The sequence below is a fragment of the Temnothorax nylanderi genome, unplaced genomic scaffold (assembly GCF_030848795.1).
Source record: "Temnothorax nylanderi isolate EJ_2023f unplaced genomic scaffold, tnyl_v1.0 TNYL_tig0033_pilon, whole genome shotgun sequence".
Classification (NCBI taxonomy): domain Eukaryota; kingdom Metazoa; phylum Arthropoda; class Insecta; order Hymenoptera; family Formicidae; genus Temnothorax; species Temnothorax nylanderi.
In genome coordinates this window covers 378974-401366 of record NW_027249095.1, presented here as the reverse complement: position 1 = coordinate 401366, position 22393 = coordinate 378974, and the positions used below count along the sequence as shown (strand labels likewise).

At 41.1% G+C, this 22393-nt stretch overlaps 2 protein-coding genes across 6 annotated transcripts in view; one reads left to right on the top strand and one right to left on the bottom strand.

Moving 5' to 3' along the window:
• LOC139770800 (A disintegrin and metalloproteinase with thrombospondin motifs 9) overlaps positions 1 to 4479 on the top strand; it is a 37217-nt gene extending 32738 nt beyond the window's left edge. For all 4 annotated transcript variants that reach the window (XM_071703010.1, XM_071703007.1, XM_071703008.1 and 1 more), the window contains 3 exons: positions 68 to 204; positions 354 to 547; positions 946 to 4479. In XM_071703010.1, coding sequence (XP_071559111.1) covers positions 68 to 204; positions 354 to 547; positions 946 to 1035 — 421 coding nt within the window. In that variant the 3' untranslated portion in view covers positions 1036 to 4479. The remainder of the gene's footprint in view (positions 1 to 67; positions 205 to 353; positions 548 to 945) is intronic.
• A 239-nt stretch (positions 4480 to 4718) lies between these two features.
• On the bottom strand, positions 4719 to 21903 carry LOC139770801 (uncharacterized). Of its 2 annotated transcripts, none has more exons than XM_071703011.1 (5): positions 21650 to 21903; positions 20650 to 20775; positions 18559 to 20541; positions 18273 to 18438; positions 4719 to 17757 (listed from the first exon to the last, which is right to left on the bottom strand). In XM_071703011.1, the coding sequence occupies exons 1-5, from the start codon at positions 21713 to 21715 to the stop codon at positions 17543 to 17545; spliced, it is 2556 nt and encodes an 851-aa protein (XP_071559112.1). In that variant the 5' UTR covers positions 21716 to 21903; the 3' UTR covers positions 4719 to 17542. The 2 variants fall into 2 exon arrangements, with proteins under 2 accessions (XP_071559112.1, XP_071559113.1); XM_071703012.1 differs by lacking the exon at positions 21650 to 21903 and adding an exon at positions 20915 to 21623.
• Between the last annotated feature and the right edge of the window lie 490 nt (positions 21904 to 22393).

Here is a 22393-nt window from a genome sequence, read left to right as displayed (position 1 = left end):
TTTTCTCAACAATTCAACAACTTTATCTTCAGCGGCATCTTGTAATGATTTGATTTCGATGTGTCAGATTAAGGAACCCTCACACGTGTCCGTTCAATGGCCAAAGAAACGACAGTTGCAACTGCGTGTCCGAATTGGGGACGATATCTGGCAGAACGATGTTTAAGAGGGTACGCATAGATCCAACGACACTCTACATTATAGGTAAGCAGTGTAAGCACCATGTTCGTTTTAGACATACTTTGGATTTAATTTTTAATCAAAGAAAATTTGGAAATTGCGTTTATAGCGGCGTTTTACATACATCACATGAGTTATATACATTTGATACATTAGAGATGTTTTATGTTTAGCGAATGATTACACGTTTTCGTGGACAAAAGGAATGCAACGCGTGGAGTATGGCAAAGCCGGTGATTGCTATAGTCTCACCGAATGTCCGCAAGGACGTTTCAGCATTGATTTGAGGGGAACTGCCTTGGGATTATCACCAGAAATTACCTGGATTAAGGAAACCTCAAGCGCTTTTCTCGCAATTAATAGAATTGTAAGTAATTAATCTCCGACAGAAAAGGTGATCACCTCGCTATCTAAGAGCCATATTTCAGATTTGACACATTTTCTGTTTGTTTTATATTGCTTCTTTATCGTTTTACCTTTATATTTCACATATATATATAAAAGTGAAAACAAAATTGATACAATTTCGAAGAAAATCATTATTAATCAATGCAATCACTTGGAGCTTTAATATACTTTTTCATTTGAAAGTACTCTAATCTTTTTCTTAAAGGACTGATTCTAATAATTTCATTTAAATACTTATTAGAAAAGCGACAAATTTTAATAAAAAATGCAAAGGATTTTCTTCCTACTTCTATATCTATACTATAATTTTTGAGAATATATTCTAATACATTTTTTTATTATGAATATTATTTATAGAATAATCAACGAATCATCGGTAAATGCGGCGGTTATTGCGGTTTCTGCAAGCCGAGGACGGGCCTAAAGCTGGACGTATTACCTCCCTAGTCACAGCCATCAACTTTTAGTATTTCATCTATCTGTCCTATGATCCCGCGGCCATAAGTCGCGGCATCATAACCACCGATTTGCTTTAAATTCGATTAGTTTCTTAGTAGCTCCCGGAAAGAAAGTATATATATTTGTTCCAATATACGTATATTGGAGATAGCGATACCGAAACTCATTGGAACGGCGACCGATATACCGGAATGCACATGACACAATATACAATCTATCACTGCCGTCACGCATGTGCGATTATACTAAAATCACAAATTACGATTATGTGTTTGTGGGAAACGTGTCTCTATGAATGCAAAACTAGAAAGTTTGCAACAAGAAAGAGAGAAAAGAAAACAAACATTACCTAAAATGAATATTTTCGTAACTAGAACCGTTTTCCCGCCGCAAATCGAATCTCCAGCAGTCGTAACGCTATCGAAACGAATAGTAATCGTAATATGCATTTTATATACAAACTTAAAGTAATTGATAATGGTATCGTATTCTGTGAACACTTCGCGATTAATATTATGCTCTCTTTCGATGATCTTACGATCCTACAGTTTGCTTTTATATCGTGATGCCACTGCCGTTTTCTACAATGCCCCATCGATTTTAAAAAGTGAAGAGACATTAAGGAGAATTGATACCTTATTTTTACTTTTAACAATAAAGTATCAATATAGAATATACATATAAGTATAACTGAGATGAGTATCTTGATTAACATCTTGGTACCACAACAATTAACAGCAATTTGTAGCTTTCAGATAGAAAGGAACAGAATACTCGACTTTATGGTTTTTACGCAAGTTCGATATCTTATACGATGTTTTTTGCTTGCAATGAGCTGTAGAAAAAAAAAAGCTCGTAAAACTTGTTAAACAAGCTGTAGGATATTATTTTTCCTTTTTTTACTTGCATCGCGCGCATATAGGAGAATATTGTCCGTTTTATCTCGAAGGTATCGCAGTAAAATTAATAGCATAGACGTGTGCAAGGTGAATAAATCCACTAGTAAGGTTCACGGTGTACGCGTGTAAAGTAGTTTGAAAACGGTATATATTAGGTACACTGCGTTATTAGTGATTAACGCACGACATAATTTCGTCTCACGTCTAGAAAAGAAATGTAGGATGTTACGAAATAATTTTCCAAACTGTCTCTACAAGTATTCAGAACATATTGAAGCTATTTCTTCCTTAATGAAGATTGCCTTTGCGACTCATTTCTTGTCGCTTGGCAAATATATCTTTTGACAATGCATTTGAAGAGATTAACTGAGGTACAACGATTTTCTTTTTTTACGAGAAGACGTTTTCCTTAAGGGGAATGGCTTCAAATTGGTCAAAATGAATTAAGTTTGTGAAACTTATTCTCAGTGACGTTCCGCAATCCCGATGAAGATCAAGCATGAAATCCGTTTTTTTTATAATCGTAGCCGTTACGCGCAATCGTATTACGTTACTCAACCAAATCCACGAAATTTGTACAAAAGCCAATAATATTTATACTATGAAGTAGTGGTAAAGTCTAAGGAAACTTTATTCGTATTTTATCGCGCCGCACCAACTTAGGAACGATGTGTCGACGTTAACGCGGTGCCGATTAGTCCTTTTTTACATTAAACAACCAACAAGATTGGTCAGTACAATAAATCGCCTTTCTCTAACGATTGCGACACTCGCGTCATTAGATGTGAATGTCAAAGTGCCCACTTTGCTTGGACGCTTTACAATCCAGACGCCTGTTAGCTATATAAATACGCGTATTTCGACAGACTGCCATAGTTAATGTTAATATATGGTATAAATATATATACGTAATTGTTAAGTGTATAATCTGCCAATCTTGGCCACGTTGTAGCATAATAAGATTTGACGAGGACGGAGATAGTGCGATCTATCTCGTAAGCGCGAGTATAAACGCATTTTTTAAAATAAGCATTTTCGAAGTGCCGAAATTAACGATGTTCAGTCACGACGATGTTTCGATAATGTAAAAACTTCATGTGTGAAGGAACGCGATATTTACTTAATTTCTTGTATTAACGTTAGCAAAGCTAGTGACGGACGGTGCTGCGACCCGATCGACAGCGTTGTATTCTCATTACGTGTTGTCAAGGCGAATGCGTTATTAACGGTGACATTATCTCGCGTATGTCCTAAAAACGCTCCGAACTTTATGTTACGAGGCATATTTAACGCCTACTGTAGAACAGTGCAGAGCTCACAGCACCCTCAACTCAACTTTGCAGACAATTAACTGCCGCAGAACCGATTTACGAGCGTGGAGGTACGCTGTGCCGCGAACTTACATATCTAATATCGTAGGCAGCTAATTGATCGGTTGTTGCTCGATAATTAAACACACGCGTGTGAGAATCCGTTGTTTTATAATTCCATCGCTGACAACGTATTACATATAATGTACATTAAACGTCATAAATGTTCTAATGCCTGTTAAATGGGCGTCTTCGCGAACGCAACACATCTCCATTATCATGATATACAGAGCTCCAGGATTGTTCTTTTCATTGTAAATTTTTCAATTGAGTTGTTACCTTGTTCTCAACAAAAATGTTGATTAAAAATAAGAGATTTATAGCAAATTAAATTTCACGAAAGGAAATAAATGATAGTTATATTATTTAGTTACAAATTTAAATGGGTTTTATTTTAATCGACTTTGTTTTAAATATAACTGCATAGAGATATATAAAGTCAAAGATTGGAAAGATAATTGGTAATCATTGATATCTCTCAACAATTTCATTGAATCGCTTTTGAATTAACCTGAGGAAAATTGCGATACTTCTGTATATCATGATAGCTTGTATTAAAGAAATAAAAATCATCGGATATAATAATAATAATATAATTGACAATCCGCCTTTTATATATGTTTTTTATTTTAATCTATAGGTGTAGATCGATATAATAGAATCGTCTTATTAATAGCCGTAATTTCAAAGACTCCCTTCAATGTAAAAGCTAATAATTGTCAGTTAGGACAAAACCTGGTACTCAAAATTCATCGATATATATATTCTGGGAGTGATTTATTATATAGCTAAATGATTTGTGAGATATAAGAAATTATCCAGAAAGCACTCCTTTAGGCCTTTAGTGAATTATATAGACGTTTATGTATATATAACGTCTGTAATGTATGGATGCACACGATTTCGCTAGCCTTTTCAGTAATTATACTCAAGCCTTTACTGCCAATCCCGTATTTCTTTACATTCATGGCAATTGTACATTTTATATAAATTTTAAATAAATCACGAAATATATTTTTGTTTATTTTATAACGCATTTAGTGGTAGTAAAACTAGTTCTCGAGAAGGTATCATATAAATACCGGCTTTTGGCAATGTGATCGTAAAGATTCTATGTGAACCAGTGTATATGTCCAAATAAAAAAAAAGAAATGTCTCGTAAACTATTGTTAATATTATATATTTAAAAAATAAGAGTGATTTTGAAATTGTATAAACTTGTGTATTTAAAAATTATTCGATTCGAGCGACAAGATATCCTTTTTGAAACCAAGCAACTTTTATTTACTTTTTTTTTAATGTCTCACTTAAAAAATAATTAGCTTTTATTCGAGAAAAAAAGAGACCAATACGAATTAGAGGAGGGTTTCGTTGATAATAAATAGGCGTATACGTGAACATGTGAACATGAAAGAGATACCATTTATTTAGCTTATAAGAACGAACAAGTAAATTTACGTAGGAAGGACACTTTGAGTAAAACACATTCTTTTTCTAATCGTCGTAGTGTTCGGAACATAAAGAGGAGATTTAAAAACGAAAGGAAAGAACGGGAAGGAGAATGACCATCTTTGCCGATTTCTAGATTTTGCTCGAACAGCCATCACGCTCGCAACGCCTTAAAAACGATATCTATCGGGAAATTACTAAAATGTCTCTCAAAGCGAAAGCACGTGGATACGCGTCTCCTACTTGACATTCACGTACGCGTAATACATATTTATATATTTATATTCATATATAGATATTCATATACTAGAGCGAGGAAAAAAAAACAGAAAAAGTAACTGACTCCGAAGAGGGACGCGCATTGAACATGCCTTTTTTTCTCTCAACTCTCTTCTACAATGTAAGTCTAAACGGGCGTTTAATAAACTAGTAAAGTACAAACAGTTCCATTATGAGAGAAAGAGAGAGAGAGAGAGAGAGATAGTACATTAAGCTCAGGTTTACATACTTACGACTACGATCTTAACAAAAACGTGGTTTTGTACGCTCAACTTCGCGCCTCGCACAAATCGCGCTTGGCCACCCACCGATCCTTCCAATTCGAGGATCGTTTCATTTGGATCAACCTTTTGGGACGACCACTGCGGAAGTCCGATTAACTCGATCAGCGATTAATTTATCAAGTAGTACCGTTTGTTTTTTTTTTAATGTGGAAGGGCTCATTAATTCCTCGTTGTGTTCTACATGTGAGGAGATCGGAGGCCGATTAATATCCATTTCTATCAGTGCAGATTAACTTTGATCTCGGTTTTAATTTACTTTTTATCTTTTTTTAGTTTTAAGAATTAGAAAAGGGTAAAAAGTAAGTTAAACCGACATTAAAGTTAGGACCTGAGCAGAATGGCTGACTTATAATTTCAAGACAATGTTTTATACTTGAAGTTTTTGTCCTTAGTACAATACTGTCTTGTGTCTCAAGTCTTAAATGTGTGCACGAAGTGTCAACGACTTTAAGACCTGAGAGACAAGACTATATTCGTTACTGAAGACAAAGACTTAAAGTACAAAACATTGTCTTAAAATTATAATAAGTCAGTCATTCTGCTGAGGCTCTTAATCTACATTGGTAGAAATGGGCATGAAAGGTACCAGCCAATGAGCGATTAATCGCTGGTCAATGATCGCCGATTAAGTTAATTGGAGTTTAGCCGAGGTCGCCCCGGGAACACTGGCGCGGGACACCATACACGAAATTTTCACACTTCAGACGATATTACCGCGAGACACATCGAATATCAACGTGGGAACACAAACGAGATACTCTCTCACACACATACACACGTACACACACACAATCGCGCGCGCATGCATGCATGCATAAAATCCTCGACAGTGAAACATCCGTGGAACAATTAAACATCATCGCGCGACATTAATGTGTATTTCTATCGACGCAGATTAACTTTAATCTCGATTTAACCCACTTTTTGTCTTTTTCCAATTTTAACAATTAGAAAAAGATAAAAAGTAAATTAAACCGAGATTGAAGTTAATCTACATTCGCAGAAATTGACATAAATATATTATAAGAATACGCGCTGGGGCTCGTAAAAAAAAAAAAATACGAAACAAACTTTCCCTTATCTCGTCGCCTTATCGCGCGTAGGAGGTCCCTCAACTGTGCATCCCGAGGAAACGTCGCGAAGATGAAAGACGAACAAAGGGAGGGACTTCCGGCGACGATAGAACGCGACAGATCAACCCGGACGCGAATTTAAGCGTTTCAATCGTGTGGCAGGATTAAAGCGATCGATTTCTTTTTTTTCATATCGGCGTGAAAAAGGAATTTCATTTCAAATCTCGCTTTCACAAGTACCTCATCTTCCAAACGCGTTCGTTCGAATCTCAGAGTCCGCGCGGGGAGGCTCGCGGATTAAGTAAGAGTAGAAAGGGGAACGTCTCTCGCGACTACCCTCGTGTACGTGCGCGCGTCGCGATCGAGCGCACAGAATGGTCCACGTTTCTTCTCCGTCGCTACCCTCGGACGACCGCGGGGGACGTCGCGCGCGTGGGGGGGCGGCCCCCCCCGCGCGCGCTACGTCCCCCCGGCACAGAAGTGAAAACGAAACGATCGTTTGAGCAAGAGTCTAAAACACCGTTTCTCCTTCGTATATTTCTTTTTTTTTTCCCTCTTTTTTTCTTTCAGCTAGCGAACTACGCTCTACGCGACTGATACGAACGTCTATACGCGTGTGATGATCTGCCGTGCCGCTTCGACGTCGCTCGCGGAAGATGAATCCGCTCGGTCTAATCTAATTTGATGTAACTGCTTTCCATCCGTTAAAATCCGCGTTAAATAAAAATCATATCAGGGGATCGAGGGGGAGGGGGGCTACCCCTCGTAGTACAACCGAGTTGATTCCATCATCAATTTTTCCATCACGATCAGACATATCCCCGTTTGGACGGGATTATTAAATAAGGCGAATCGAGGGAGATCGCGGGGAGGCAGGGGGGAGAAAAGGAGAAACCCGTCAATCCGTCGGGGAATCTTCTTCCCGAGACCCTCGAAGCGACAGCATCACGTTGCACACGCTCGGAGGAGAACGGATCCGCTCCGATCCGAGCGACGAGGACCCGCTCGGATTTTTACAGCCTATATAGCTTAATATAATTTATATTATATAATCTGCCCGCGTATCGAGACGAATACGATAGGTACGATATATTATTGACAATCATTACGGCGGATCCTACTATCGATATATGCATGTACGTATTGCACCAACGTGCGTACAATTATACATGTCATATGCGTTATATTACATGTATAATTATACGTGCATATACATACACGCGCATATAATGTATATAATTAGGTACGCTTTGTGCAAGGTAATCGTTGTGTGACAAAACGGTAAGGACAGTGACTTTCAACACGCTTCGAAAGACAGATGCGCCTTTTGAATGAGATGCCGCTTTTTTTCTTTCTTTCTTTCTTTCAGTTAAAACGAGAGGATCCGGTCCAGTATATATATGTAAAGTATATATAAAGGTCTTTTTTTTTTGTTTCTACCACAGCCCATTTAAAGATATATCATTCGCGTATTATTATTAATATTATTACGCCGTCCCTCCGGTACGGTCGGCACGACCCTGCGCGAGCACGTGCCGAAAGATTCGCGGCATAAGAAAGAAAAGGGTCCGTCGGTTTCTCCAGTCTCGGCTTCCTCGCGTCCTACGCACCTATCCCGAGACCGTAATGTGTACGTTTTATTTTCCCATTTTTTTTTAATTATTAAGTTTGCTTGCTCAAGTGTCCGCTGACAGCGAGGCGAAAACGGAGATAGAAATATCGTTTACATATCGACGATATATTGCGTTAAAGTACCGCGAACGGGACGAGGAGGAAGCGTGATCCGAAGCGTTCTCCATCCTCTGACGCGTGTCTTCCCTTCCGTCGTTTCTTCTCTTTTTTTTTTCACCCTTTTTCGCGCACCTTTCCCTCTCGTTTTCGACTTTCGCTCGAGGAAGGATTGTCATTTGTTTCGATAATAACGCGCGATTGGATTTCTCGGGTTACGAGTCACAGCCTAGAAGCATTTCGCGGAGAGAACCTCGAGAATTCGCTCTTGGTAGTCGGGGGCCGATCGTATTAAAAAAAAAAAAAACGTTTACGCTTCTCACCGTGTAACGCGCGCGCGGAAAACGGGGTGGCTGATAAAGCGTTACGAAAATATTTTCGTTTTAGAGAGAAGATTCGCTTCCACAACGGGGCAGGGAGACGTGGAATCTCGAGGGGGGGGGGGGAGGGAAGATATTCAGCGATCGGACGAGACCCCGGATCTCTGGACGTGGACGACGTCTTCGAGGGAGAACGTGCAGACGTTGGTTAAACGTGTATAAGCTTCGAGAGAGGAGCGTTTGCGCGCGCGTGTTTCCGCGATCGTTTTCTTCTACGATATGTGTCGGAGTCGCAGGGATAAGATGGTGGGACCGTCGCTGGAGAATCGCCGTGATTAAGAAGAACGAGTCGCGCGAAGAATAGGAGTGAACAGCCATGGCGACAACAACGACGACGACGACAACACGAAGACGCTATTACGTAGTCGATACGATTAACGTTGACACACTTAAGGCATGCCGTGACGAGGATGCGGAAATCAACGGCGGGTCTGAAAACAGAGGCGTGGAGAGATCGCGAGGAGATCGGACAACGCAAAAACCACAAAATCGGGACACAAGACGTCTTTAATGTCCATTTCTACCAATGCGGATTAACTTTAATCTCGGTTTAATTTACTTTTTATCTTTTTCTAATTCCTAAAATTAGAAAAGGATAAAAAGTAAGTTAAACCGAGATTAAAGATTTCTACCAATGCGGATTAACTTTAATCTCGGTTTAATTTACTTTTCACCTTTTTCTAATTCCTAGAATTAGAAAAAGATAAAAAGTAAGTTAAACCGAGATTAAAGTTAATCGGCGTTGGTAAAAATGGACATAATACGTCTTACATGTCCCGATTTTGGACATTGTGTTGTCTGGGTATCTCCTCGATCGTCGTGTCGTTCGCAACTCTCGGCCAATTTCCACGGCCTCTGCCTTTCTCTCTTTTTTCCCCTTTTCCCTTTAAATTTCCCGTTCATCGCGGTCGCGAGGGTACGACCGTTCGCTGGTAAAAAATCTTACGGTTAAATATAAAAATAACAATCGCGGCAACACGCTCGTGCTCGCGCGAGAAACACGAGAAAGCCAATGCGGATAACGACGACGATGAGACTAACTATCGGTAGACCTAGCCGGTTACTTTCTGGTCGCTAAACCACCCTAAACCACCCTAAATCGCCCTTGCCTACGTGCGAACGCGAGGAAACGAAATGCGTGAGGACGACCGAGATTTCGAGCGTCGATTTAGAGATTGAAGAGCCGTTTCGAAGGGGGGTTCTCCGCGTTCCTACGTTCCCTCGTCGAAATATATAACGTGGTTTTTTCGCCTGCCGGAGGTTTTGCGCCACACGTGCGTATCTATTCGCTTGGGTATTCGCACGCGATAACGCTCCCGAGAACCTCTTCGGATCGAAGGCTAAGGTTTACGTATTCGAGGGGAAAAGGAAATGGATTAGGTAAATCATCCCGATAAATTCGTACGAAATGCGCCCCGGAGCTCCTAATAAAATACACGGGAAAACGATTACTATTATCCCGGGACGCGCGCGAGGGATCTCGACTGTGCGCGTTTCTCCAAACTCTGGAGCGTAAAATCCTTAAAACGATCAGCTTCGCGAAAAAAAAAACGAGCGCGATATCGAGATATCGGCCCGCGGTATCGCGAGACCCATCGCGAGTCCCGGTTTCCTAGAGGTACATTAAATATTATTGTAGCGTAATCGTTGTACAGTATCCTTTGTTTTAATGGTCCGCAAACCGAGCACCTCCGCTCGATCTCGTCGACGCGCGACGTAGGCCCGATCGCCCCGTTCTCACCCCGCTTTTTTTCCCTTTTTTTTTTTACTTCGTTTCTTCTCCGTTACCCTGAACGCACACGACGCCTCGAAGCGGAGTGATTGTCTTGAGTTAAATTTTAGTTCCACGAGCGGGGGGGAGGATCGATCGTTCGCCTTTGTTCGCGCCGCGTTTCCCGCGAGACGCGCCGTGAGAAAGTCAGATCGCCTCGATGGGTTTGACTCTCTCGGCCTTTCTTAATCGACTCTAGATTATAATGAGACACAGGACCGTGAAGCTAAGATGCTGCGATCGCTCGGCTTAATTCGTTGATGCGACGTCGTCGCGATTGAAAAAACTGGGCTCGCGACTATCTAACACATCGTTAGGAACTCTAATCGACAAGTTTTCACTCTTAAAGTCTAACGGACGCGAATATCTGTAGATTACATTCATGTGTATTTAGACAAGTAGCAGCTTGTAAGTTATACCCTTAGGCGAATCGAAGAACTCGTCTCCAAGTCTTAAAACCAAGATGATTTTGTTTTTTTGAGACGCTCGACTTACACGCATCGAGTCAAGTTAAAATTATCTGACGCGAAAAGTTCGCAGTTATTCGGGAGATTCTTTTGGAAATCCTGTCATCTCTCGGATTTAAGAGAGCTTGGAAAAATAAGCTCTTCGATTCTGTCAAACATTAAATTGTATCCGCACAGTCAAACCCATCGGAGTCATCTGATTGCACAATCGATGCAAGAACGGTCGAAACTTCCTATTTATAGGTAACTTCTACTAATTTATTCCCGTTATATAAAACAAAAGCGTGACTGTAAGTTATTAAAATGTTAAATGTATGCAAAAAGTTATTGCTAACTAGCATACTACATAACATTGATAATGTAATATTATATAATTAACGTTTCAATGTGCGTTTCAATCATCGTTATCTCTCGACTTACATAAGTACGGATCTGTTATCCGTTCAACACAAAGTCCATCGACCGTTCTGCCGAGCATTATACCTTACGGCGACGTCCACGTGACCCGCATTGCGCACGCTCTCGTCGACGAGTTTAATCGAGGATTTTCAGTGAGCCTAATGCGCTATAATTAGAAGTGGCATCATTTCGCGAGATACGAGCGCGAGTTCTAAACATATAAACGGCTTACGAGTCGCGTATGCGTCTCTAAGACGAACGGCTAACGATATCTACTGTGAGAGCCTTGCGCCTCTTCTTCCTCTTCTGTTCTCTCTTCGCGCAGACGTACCTATTGCTTATCTATATGATTCTATGCGGTATGTCGTGTAAAATAAGCGGCGATGTGTGTTACGAGTAAACCGGCTGGGCAAGACAGCACCGTTCCTCGACGGCCGAACTGAACGCCTTTAAATTTTTGCGCTTTTCACGTAGAAATTCCTGGTTGCTTAATTACCGACCCTGGTCAATTTTTTGCTGGGCCACCGGGAAACCAGCCGGTGATCTCGGCCGATCTCGATTTTCGATATTGTGCGCGAGAGGAAAACAAAAAGAAGAGACGAAGATCCTCTCGTCGCGTCACATTTATTCGCAAGCGAACGTAAGGAACGTCGAGAACGGTATCGAACTTCGAGCTCGGCTAGATCGTGACTCGGTTTCCCAATCCCCGACACTTTTACATTAGCTATTAAGTATGTACAACGACATAAAACAGAAAACAACGAACAACGCGACGGGAAGAGTCATCTCGTGGCAGAAGAGGGGGGGGGGGCGAACGTGCCGTCGAATCTCGTAGTTAAGTGTCTAACATCAGGAAGCTTCTCATGACCTGAGCTTATTCGCGCTAATTTGAGTTTCTAGGGCCGATAAACGCGTCTAACAAACGATCTATCCAAATTGTGCTACGTTCCGTCTACTTTGCTCCACGCTACTCGCAACGCGATTTCCAACACGGTCGGGGGAGAAAAACAAGTACGGATATTATACCGATCGACGGCGGAGCTTGAATATCTACGAGCTTCAATATTAGGACCTCAATTCCGCCTCTTCGCGCAGAGGCTGCGGAGAGTACGAGAGCGAAAGTAGGAGAGATAGAGCCGTACATTGTTCCCTAGCTTTATCTAAGAAGCTCTCGATATATTTCCTTATATATTATATATAAATATTCTCGCTCGGCGATCGCGAAGTCGCGATGTACAAGTCAATGCACTTTCTTCCCTTCATTGTGTGAAAAGCGCGAGAACGATTCCTAACACGCATACATATAAATCTATAACGTATCAACACATGTGTTTATATCGTGTGTGTATCGTTTATACGGTACGTCCCGTTTTTACTATATTATCTTCCGGCCAGTTTGAAGTCGGTATTCTTAAACTTATTAATCGCACATTAAAATAAAGCATGTTCCAAATTCGGAAAAAAAGTTAGAGGCAGAAAAATTAACAAAATGCGAATAATAAATAGCAGTGTTATAATTATTATTATAAAAAGGACGATTTTTAAACAATGTAACCATTCTCCACTGTGAGGCGAAAATTCATATAAATTAGGAATATAATACACAAGACTTACTCAATGAAGATCGTTGCGTTAAACGGGAAAAATAGCGTTGACATATAGAAAGTGAGAGACGATTTCTCTTCGTATTTTTTCCGAAAAGTTCGGCTTCTCTAAATTATATATCGGCCTACAAAAGATAATACAGTTGAAATGGGAACCCTGTACATTTTGATAACATTACACTTCGATTTTCGCTTCGCATTGTTGCTCGCAATATTACCTACCTACACATTTTCTCTACGCCGAATACACGTAAATTATGATACACACAATACGTGGTACTATACGTGAAGACCATCGTCTTGAACCATGGTCTTACTTATCCCCCGTTATCAATCGACAGAACGAAAGCTCCTTCGAATATCTGCACGCTGGTCTCTATCTATTATCTAAATTCGAGGTACGATATCGTAGTGTCAATGCAAAAAGAGTATCTGAAATTGTATATTAAGCGAACGAATAATAAATTTATATAATAAATAACGCTACGCGCTGAAACACATAATAGTAAATTGGTAATGAGCATAGCACGAGGCCCTACGATTTCAGCTTTACTCCATCCGAGACTTACAAGCCGCTTAGGCGAGTTCGAAAGCAGTACCTAGCTATTAGGAAGAACAAAAGTATACGACGTGTAGACAGTGTAAGTCGAAGAGGACCTCGATACTACGTACGCTCGACTAGCCAAGTCTACTAGTTCAATACATAGAATTTTTTCTATATCCTTTCTATATAGGAACAATTGAACGAGTAAAACATCAAATAACTACTACAAGTCAACTATAAAATTTACATAACGTGTATGTAAAAAACGAACTGAACCGGACTTGACTCAATAAAAAAAAAAAAGGATGTAACAAACTCATTAAAACTTTAGATATTAATCAACATATCTTAATTATCAACGTATAAATACTGATTGTCTACAAAAGCTCATGCCACTTTAGGACATGGCAAAGTGGCCGCGTCAAATCAATAACCGCTAATCTATAAACGCAAGTCGCAGGTAACATATTATACATATCGCAAGTAGCGGTCTCACGACGACGAGTCTCTTTAAGTAGGACAGAAAAACTAACTAGAAAAATAACTACGGCTCAACTATGCGTTGATAGCCCCGAGTACGTATCGATCGTAATTTACCACGCTACCATCAATTTAACATTAATCTTACAAAGCCGCTTAGAGAAATACTTTCACGATATTTAATGGCGGACGAGATTCGCGATTCTTCTACGACGAGAGATATGAGTTTTCGATACAACGTTATCGAAATAACGATACGATCGTTATCACGAGTGCTCGAGAAGTGCGTCATCGCAAAAGCATCATTTTTTAAGTTTTACACGACGACATATATACATAAGACAAGCATTTCGTCTCTAAGAAATTGATAGTTTAGGACGTGATTAGTTTCTCTAAATAATTAGTGCCTTTTTAAGTCAATCTTAAGGAAGGTATTTAGAGAAATTTACTATCACTCTCTTCCGGTATCAATTATCAATTTGCGGATTCACCCACTGCCGTAGTGAAAACTTATACAAATGTTTGGTCTATGTATGCATGTATGTCGTTTTTCATGATATACATATATATATATATGGTAATCATAGTTTAACAGTCTCGCGCCTCGAACATTGGTCAGTTCCTGCCATATTTTCGGCTATATTGTTTACGACATCGCTTTTTTATTTACATATACGGACGCGGCGCACTTATGCTGCACTTTGCTGCAACGAGCACACATACACATACGTACGCATACAATACGCGGAGTGGTCTTTAACGAACGGCATTTTCTCTCATTTACATATTAGCTAACTAGCTAAGATCACGTTTCACAAACTTTCCAGAATTCGATATTCGAATTTTCTAATACAAAATAATTATCACATCAATGCAAAAGATGTGGAAATATATCTTTGACTGATTATTAATAATATAATATCGAATAATTAAATTTTAGATAACTACGGACTTGTTATATCACGTGTCACAAACACGTTTAAATTATCATGTTGGAATTCATCATTTTTGGAAGTTCACTTTACGTACACAATTATCACAAACTGTTAATATTACTTTATAACCCTGAGAATACTTTTAAGCGACTTTAAGACATTTTTAGAAAAATACAATTATATTAGAAATTGATGTAAGATTTGAATATATCCATAATACGATCCTTTCAGATGTAAAATTCAAATTAAATATAAAACAAATTCAAACTCTCCTGCATTATATTAGTTAACACCTGCGCAAACTTGATTCATATCCCTTTCTATTGTCTAACAAGATAAATTGGCTAAACAAAGATATTTTTCTACATCGAGATATTTCCTACAATAAAAAAGAATATATTGAAGTCAATGATGAGTGACGTTATTTTAATTAAGAATACAATCTGCTAAATAAAAATAATAGATATGTAAATGCCGTTGGTCAAAAAACAACTGTTTACATATACAATACGTCGTGTCCACTACTTGAAACAAGAATGACCAATATCATCCTGAAGGTTCAACATGGAGAATACATTTTATCTGAGTTTAGTACTAAATATGTTAAAAACGGTACAGATTTGTCGAGTTTAGATTTAAATGTTAAGAGATAGTCGAAAATGGTTCTACGTCAATTTTTAATAATTAAAACGTCACATAATATTTCCTTGAGACTAATCGAGCTCAAAATTATATCAGATTTATCAAATATCAAATTATATCAGATTTATCAAACATTTAATAAAAAACTTGGAACAAGAATGTCACAAAGTCTCCACAGTACATTATTTGCAAAACTTATTTAAAAAACGCAATTTTACACATCAAATAAATCTTGCAAATTAGGTTTTTCTTGTATCGAGCCTTTCTAGCTTTCGTATCTTGATCACAAATTGGATCATACGACATCGCCTTGTTTCCATTTCACAGCCACACAATACTCGGTCATCCTGGTTTCAAAATATTGATATGTGTACGCGTTTGTATGCGCGTGACTGTGTACGCGTGCGTGCATGCGTGCGTAAGTTTGCATTGTTTGCAATAACATCGCATGCAGTTTAAAAGGGATTGTCAAACACATATCTATGCTGTATTTTTTAATTAACGCGCGATGTACGGTATTACGCCAGACTTTATATTCGGACGTTCGTGAAACACGCGTGTACTTCTTCTAAGCGCACGAATTTTCGTGTTCGTTCCGAAGAAGAGAAGTAGTCGAAAACGGAACAATCGTACTGGATCGTGTTTAATCGATTAAGAAAAATTGAAGTTTCGCGACAAGCTTATTTCCAAATTGTTCTAAATCTATATTCTGAAAAGGTGAATTTAAGACAATTTGGAATGACGATACACGCAGTTTACTGTAATACGCGACGCGGTTATCACCGAAAGAGATCAAAGCACGCGAAAGTTGATTGACCTCGGTTACTCTTTCGTTATATAATTAAATGCCAGATAATAGAAACTTTAGGTACTAATTAGCATCTGTTACAAGTACGCGATCGACGCATCGTTCGCGATTTCATCGCGATATGTTCGTCGCTCCGCTCGCAGGGCGATGTTACGTCTGATACAGAAATAACAATGAGTGATTTGTGAAGCAGGAACAGCAATACACAGCAACGACATAAAATTATATTATGTATATGTGCATATATGTTTTACACACGTATACGCACATATACATATTTACGTATGTACTGTGCAAAAGTTTTATGTGCGGGTGTAGCTTGATCTCGTTGTGCGTATACCTGTAGATGTATATGTATGTAGATGATTACTTCGCGTATGTGCGTGTCGTATATGTATTTCTTTTTTGTATTCGTAAAGTGAGGATACATCCGGAGCGATATTAGTAGTGAAAAGTCTGACATTAGTACTATATAAACAACATTTTAATATACATATACCTATATATATATATTAAAGCTTTTATATATAATAATATATATAAAAGCTGTACATATATATATTTATATATATAAGCTCGTGTTGCATGCGATTAAATATCGCACTTACACTTCGCGAAATATTCAAATCCTGGAACATCTACTACCACATTATGGGTCACACATTCAAGGAAGGCCACATTGAGCTAATCTAACGAGTTACTGCCGAACATTTTGAACGAGTACATCGGCGTTCTCTGCCTATCTATATCTCGTTTAACTTAGGATACGTATATAAACGAGTAATTGTACAAAGAACGGCTTCATCTATCATAATTCTAAAGGATGTAATACATCTGAGCAATCTCGTTCTTGCTGCGAGTTAACGCAGTCGTCAACGATTTTCGAAGCTAGCGGCCGTTCACCGGTTCAAACACGATCGACACTGCTCTCGGTTTATTTCCATTTGGCGTCGAGGAAAAAAGCGATATATATATAATTTTTTTTTTGTTTGACACGCGACAGAGATAAACCGATAAAGAATAGGCAGTTCAGCGAAACTCTCGTATCTAAATCGGTGTTCTCGAAAAGCTAAGTCGGTTACACTGTCGTAAGCATTAAAATACGTTACGGTAGAAAACTATGGAGTTATTAACATGTAAAAAGTCGCACGCGTCTCCAAATGTCCGTATTACGCATTAGTTTCATTCGTATGTATTACCTCGTGTATCGCGAGTGAAAGTTTTGAATTTAATGGGCGGCATTTTGTTTCAACAGTAAAATTAATCGTAATACACCAGCAAAAGCTTTTCAAAAACGTAATACTGTACGTAAGTAAAAAGCTGCTGGACTCTCGATTTAGTACTTTAAGATGAGCGATACCAAGTGGATTCAGGGCAAGTTTGCTAGGTATTGCTTGTGTAATCGTTGGTTCCGTCTTTCGTTTGACTTTCGCTGTGGGCTTTCGCATCTAAGACTGGGTCCTTAGAAGCCTCGACGACTTTCTTCTCTATGTCCAAGTCATAAAGTAGTGTAGCCTGTAGCGCATTATACATACCGGTCCGCGCGTATCGCGACGCCTTCGTCAATTCGTGGACGCTTCCAGCCAGAGTCAGAATATCTACGCACACGCACGCATGTGTTATAAATATTACAAGTTGCGACATTCGATATTAGACACGTAATCAAATATTTGCCGCGTATTCGAATAAATGTTCCAATTAGCTAAGATTGCTTTGTTGCTTTACTTTCTTGTCTTATTTCTTTAAAACTAGATAAAAAGATCATAGAATTGCCGCCTTTCCCCAAGAGCTATAAATTTTTAATTAATTTTGAAAGAAGTTCTGTCGTTTAAAGCAGATCCTTTACGAATTTTAAGATTTCCATCGATAAATTTTCAAAAGTTAGCTCTAAAATTTAAATCTGTAAGCACTTGGGAAATTGTCAGATTTTTATTTCACTATTTACTTTTCTTATTGCTTCGCAGGTAAAGATAATCGGTAGAACTCTCGAGGATTTATTCAGGAGTTAAATTAATTGTCCGTAAACAATTTACTTTTGCGAATCAATCATTAATTCATACCACATTCTTTCTAAAAATATTTATAAGAGCTCTTGCTTAACTATGACACTCACCATTGTCGTCATACGCTAAAATGCAATGTGGGTTCTCCTTCTGACGTTTGATAGCATTCGCGATCTCTTGTTTGCGACACTCTTGAACGTACTTGATAGCTTCCAGCCAATATTCCATGGCCTTGTGCACACGTTGATTCATCGTGGTCCCACGTAGGCGTTCCATCTGTTTCACAAAATTGAGTATATATTTAATACACTGCGTAACAAAAAATTGAAATAACAAATTAAAAATATTCCCTTTATTTAAAGAAAAAAATCTTCGCAGGCGATATTGTCTACTCACCTTTGCTATCAATGTAATGACACGAGCGTGTTCCCTCAAGTAGTCGATTATCAAACGATCCACCCTCGATGGATTTCCCTGAAGACGCGGGATGGGTATGTTATTCGCGCTGGTCACTCGTTTCCCCGGGAAATGCGCGGCCAATCCAGCCTCGCATTTCTTGCGCTCCTTTTCCAACTGCTTGAATTGCTCGTACGTTTGTTCAAGATTGAAATGCAATATACTCGAGGGACCTGTCTTTCTGGCTGCGCCACCGCCGTTTCTAAAACTCAAGTTTCCTCCGTAAAGTGCAGAGAAGAGTCGCGGCACAGGGTGAACCGGTACCGGAACGGGAACTGGCATCACCGATGGAAACGCTCCCGATCTCACGGTATTCGTGCCCGATATCATTCCCGAGTTAAAAATAATATCGGGAGGCGGAATCCCAGCTGGAATGCTCTGCATTTTCGATATATGGTGTCGTTGTTTCAGAATATGATTGAAGGCATCCTTGTCCAGGGTGGATCCCGTGATACGATCGGTCAAGTGACTTCCCGAGGGAAACGCGATCTCTTTGCCCAAGTCAAATCCATCAAATTTGTACGCGTTGACCTTAGGCTGCTTCAAATCGTTGTGATAGAATGTAGAATTTTGTTGCAGTATTTTCAGAGTGTCGCCACTGTTGGCAGTGTACTGTTGATAATTGTGACAGCCGTACTTAGCGATAGGCTGGTACAAGTTGCGCGAACTCAGATTCTTCGGAAATCCTATCGGTGAGTATGTCTTGGTTTCGATGGACTTCGATTTCGGATTAATCATCTTTAACAGGCTATTATCGATTCTACAGTCACTAGGGAAACAAACGTTCTCGTTCGTGTCCAAATTGCTCGCCGAGGACGCGACAAAGTTGTTTGTACCGGAGGGATAATAATCGATTAAGTTTTTGTAATCTTGGTCCACAGCTTGATCCAGTTTGTAGCTACGAGCTTGCGACTGCAAGAACTGTATCTGCTCGTTCGGTATGCTGATACTCGTCATATTTAATCTGGCGGTGTCGTGAACGTCCTTGAAGTCACCCATGCCGTTGCGTTGCATCCCGCTCCCGAAACAGGTGTGCAGAGCCGTGTCGGCGGGCGAGAAGTGCTGCAACGGCGAGTTCGACAGGAAGCCGGAATCGACGCTGAGATCGGTCATCGCCGAGTTGGGCCTGTAGCCAGGACCCTGACCAGGGTTACCGGTGACGCCGTACATGTCGTGCATGTTCACCATGGTATTGCCGTACGAGTTGGACGATACGTTCTGCCGCATGCTGTTGTGATACTCGAGCTCGCTGATGGGAACGGGATTCGGGGAGTCCAGAGCCAGGCTTAACGCGGTCACGTTAAAATTGAGATCCGGTTTGGCGCAGTTCGAGATTCGCGAGTAGTTTCCGGTCAGTTCGGTACGGCATCCCATCGAGGGGGTTAACAGGGGTTCCGTCCAGTTGCCGGACTGTTTACCGTAACTCGCCCCGCTCGTGGTCGTCAGCAGATCGTTGCACAACGGCATGTTGCCGCCGCTCGTGTACATGCCGGCGTCGTTCGCGTGTACAACGTGCGACCGTGGGTCGGACGAGTACGCGCTCGGCGCGATGTCGCTGCCGCACGCATTACCCTGTTCCACGGACTGTCGCATGCACGTACTGAGATTCAGCGTTTTCAGGTCGTTGCACAGATTGTTGGAATGATGGTACTCGCTCTTGGCGTTGTTGTAGATGTTGTGCAGCTTGCTGGACAGCGGATAACGCGCGACCAGATGATCGACGTCGGTCAGGTAGGCGTCCAAGCTGTCCGCGGCCTGGTTGGAGCGGGAATTGGCGTAGTCCGTCTGATAATGCGCGCCCCCGCTGTTGTAACTGTTGTGACAGGTGTCAATGGTAATAGAGTCCTCGTCGAGAATCTTCGATACCAAGTCGTTGACCATGGGATTGTTCAAATCTTGACTATCCTCGTCCTCGACGTTCATCTAAACAGAGTCGCAATTGAACGCGCGCGACGAAATTGGACGCGACCCGCGCTGCGCGTCGTCCGCGCGAGGAAAAATTCGTGAAAAAAATAAAACGCCCCTACTTACGTTTCTCTTTGTGCCGCAGCCGGTTAAGTCGTAGCCCCAATGATTGTACTCCACGCCGTGCACGTCCCTAGAGTAGACCTTCCGCGGTACTTCCAGCATATTGACACCACGCTCGGTCTCGTTATTCTGCGGAAAGCAATACGTACGACGTGAGATCTCGGGATTTGGGGCACGTACTTATCGCGGCGCGGCAGCGGGCGACACCGAGGACACGAGCGACCGTAAACTCCCGCAGGGAGAGATCTCACCCTGCCCTTCGCCCTACCTATATAGTACTCGGTCACGGTACTCGCATCGCGCTCGGCGACGGCGACGGCGGCGGCGGCAGCGGCGGCGGAGAGAGAGAGAATCTATCGATTGTTTTCGAATGGCGCGAGGACGAGGGCGGCTCGGGAATGCTACGCGACCGCGTCTCGCGACGACCGACGAAATAAAATCTTAATAACGAATCGAACGCGCGACGTCGGAGCTATCGCTGTCGCGAACGGGGCCGCGACACGGGGACGGGGGAGCGCGCGCACAAACACGCACGCACACGCACGCAGGCAGGCAGGCAGACACACACACACACACACACACACGCAACACCGAGGGGCAGATCCAATAATACACCGCGAGTATCCGCGCTCCTCGCCGATCGTAACGAGCGAGGACGGATCGCGGGCCAATATCGTCACCATTTGCACTCTCGCGGGCGTTTTCTCCCTCGCCTTTTTGGCCGTTAACGGTAACGGCTCCAAACAAACGCGGATCGCACCCGCCCGCCCTCCTTGTCGGACGTACGGGCCGTCGCCGTCACAATGGGTTCTTTTTTCCTACTCCTCTTCCTTTTCTCTCCGCGAATGTACGATTTCGAGTGTAGTTAGAATAAACTGTTGGCACGTATGTACTTCTTTCCATCAAACCGCGAGAGAAAGCCTCGATCTTTCGGATCGGCGAAGGCAGAGATATATGTATGTGTGTTGAAAGAGAGAGAAAGAGAGAGAGAATGTATTCTCACCTTGCCAACGGCGAAAGCATTGCTGCCGATAATCGCGGCCAAATTATGCACCTCGGACAGAGCCATCGGTAAAAAAAAATTCGCGGCGGTCGTCACCACCGTCACCCAGCACCACTACCATCGCTACTCGCCATCACCCTTTCGCTCTCTCGCCGCGGCAGCCAGCTGCGAGCATTCTCGATCGGTCCCGATTGCGACTCCAGTTACTCGTTACTCCCGCCGACCGTCACCCGTCACCACCGTCGACTGCCGTGCCGTTCGGTTCGCGTCCCCCGCCGCCTGCGCCGCACCCCGATGCACCTCACCCTGACCAACACCGCACTGACCTACATGAATCTCCAACCGCAAGAGACACGTACACTGACGCACAATCGCCGTGTCTGTGTGTTGAGAGATACTTTCTTCTATATAGATTTATAGATAATCCATCTAAAAACGAATCTCCTCTGTTATAGTTTTACTATTATAAATATTTATGTATTATTTATCATTCAAAATTTATTTATCACAGTCAAAACTATAATCAAATAATGTATAATATTTACTGAACTATCGTGTGTGCTAGGTGCGTTACAAAAAAATATTCTGATAAATTCACACACCTACGTGTTCCTTCTTTATTTTATAATAGTTTCTCGGAGACCGCAATGCAATGGAAAAATCCATCCTTTGTATATTTTACATATGTATATGAGTGCAGGTGCGATCACATTAAATGCTGGTCGTTTAATCATGGCAACAAGA

Excerpts from the sequence above, each read along its gene's own strand:
- LOC139770801 (XM_071703011.1), bottom strand. The coding sequence starts at position 21,715 with ATGGCTCTGTCCGAGGTGCATAATTTGGCCGCGATTATCGGCAGCAAT. Across the intron at positions 20,542-20,649 it reads GCTGCGGCACAAAGAGAAAC|ATGAACGTCGAGGACGAGGA; the intron begins GTAAGTAGGGGC and ends GACTCTGTTTAG. Across the intron at positions 17,758-18,272 it reads TTTAGCGTATGACGACAATG|ATATTCTGACTCTGGCTGGA; the intron begins GTGAGTGTCATA and ends GCGTGTGCGTAG.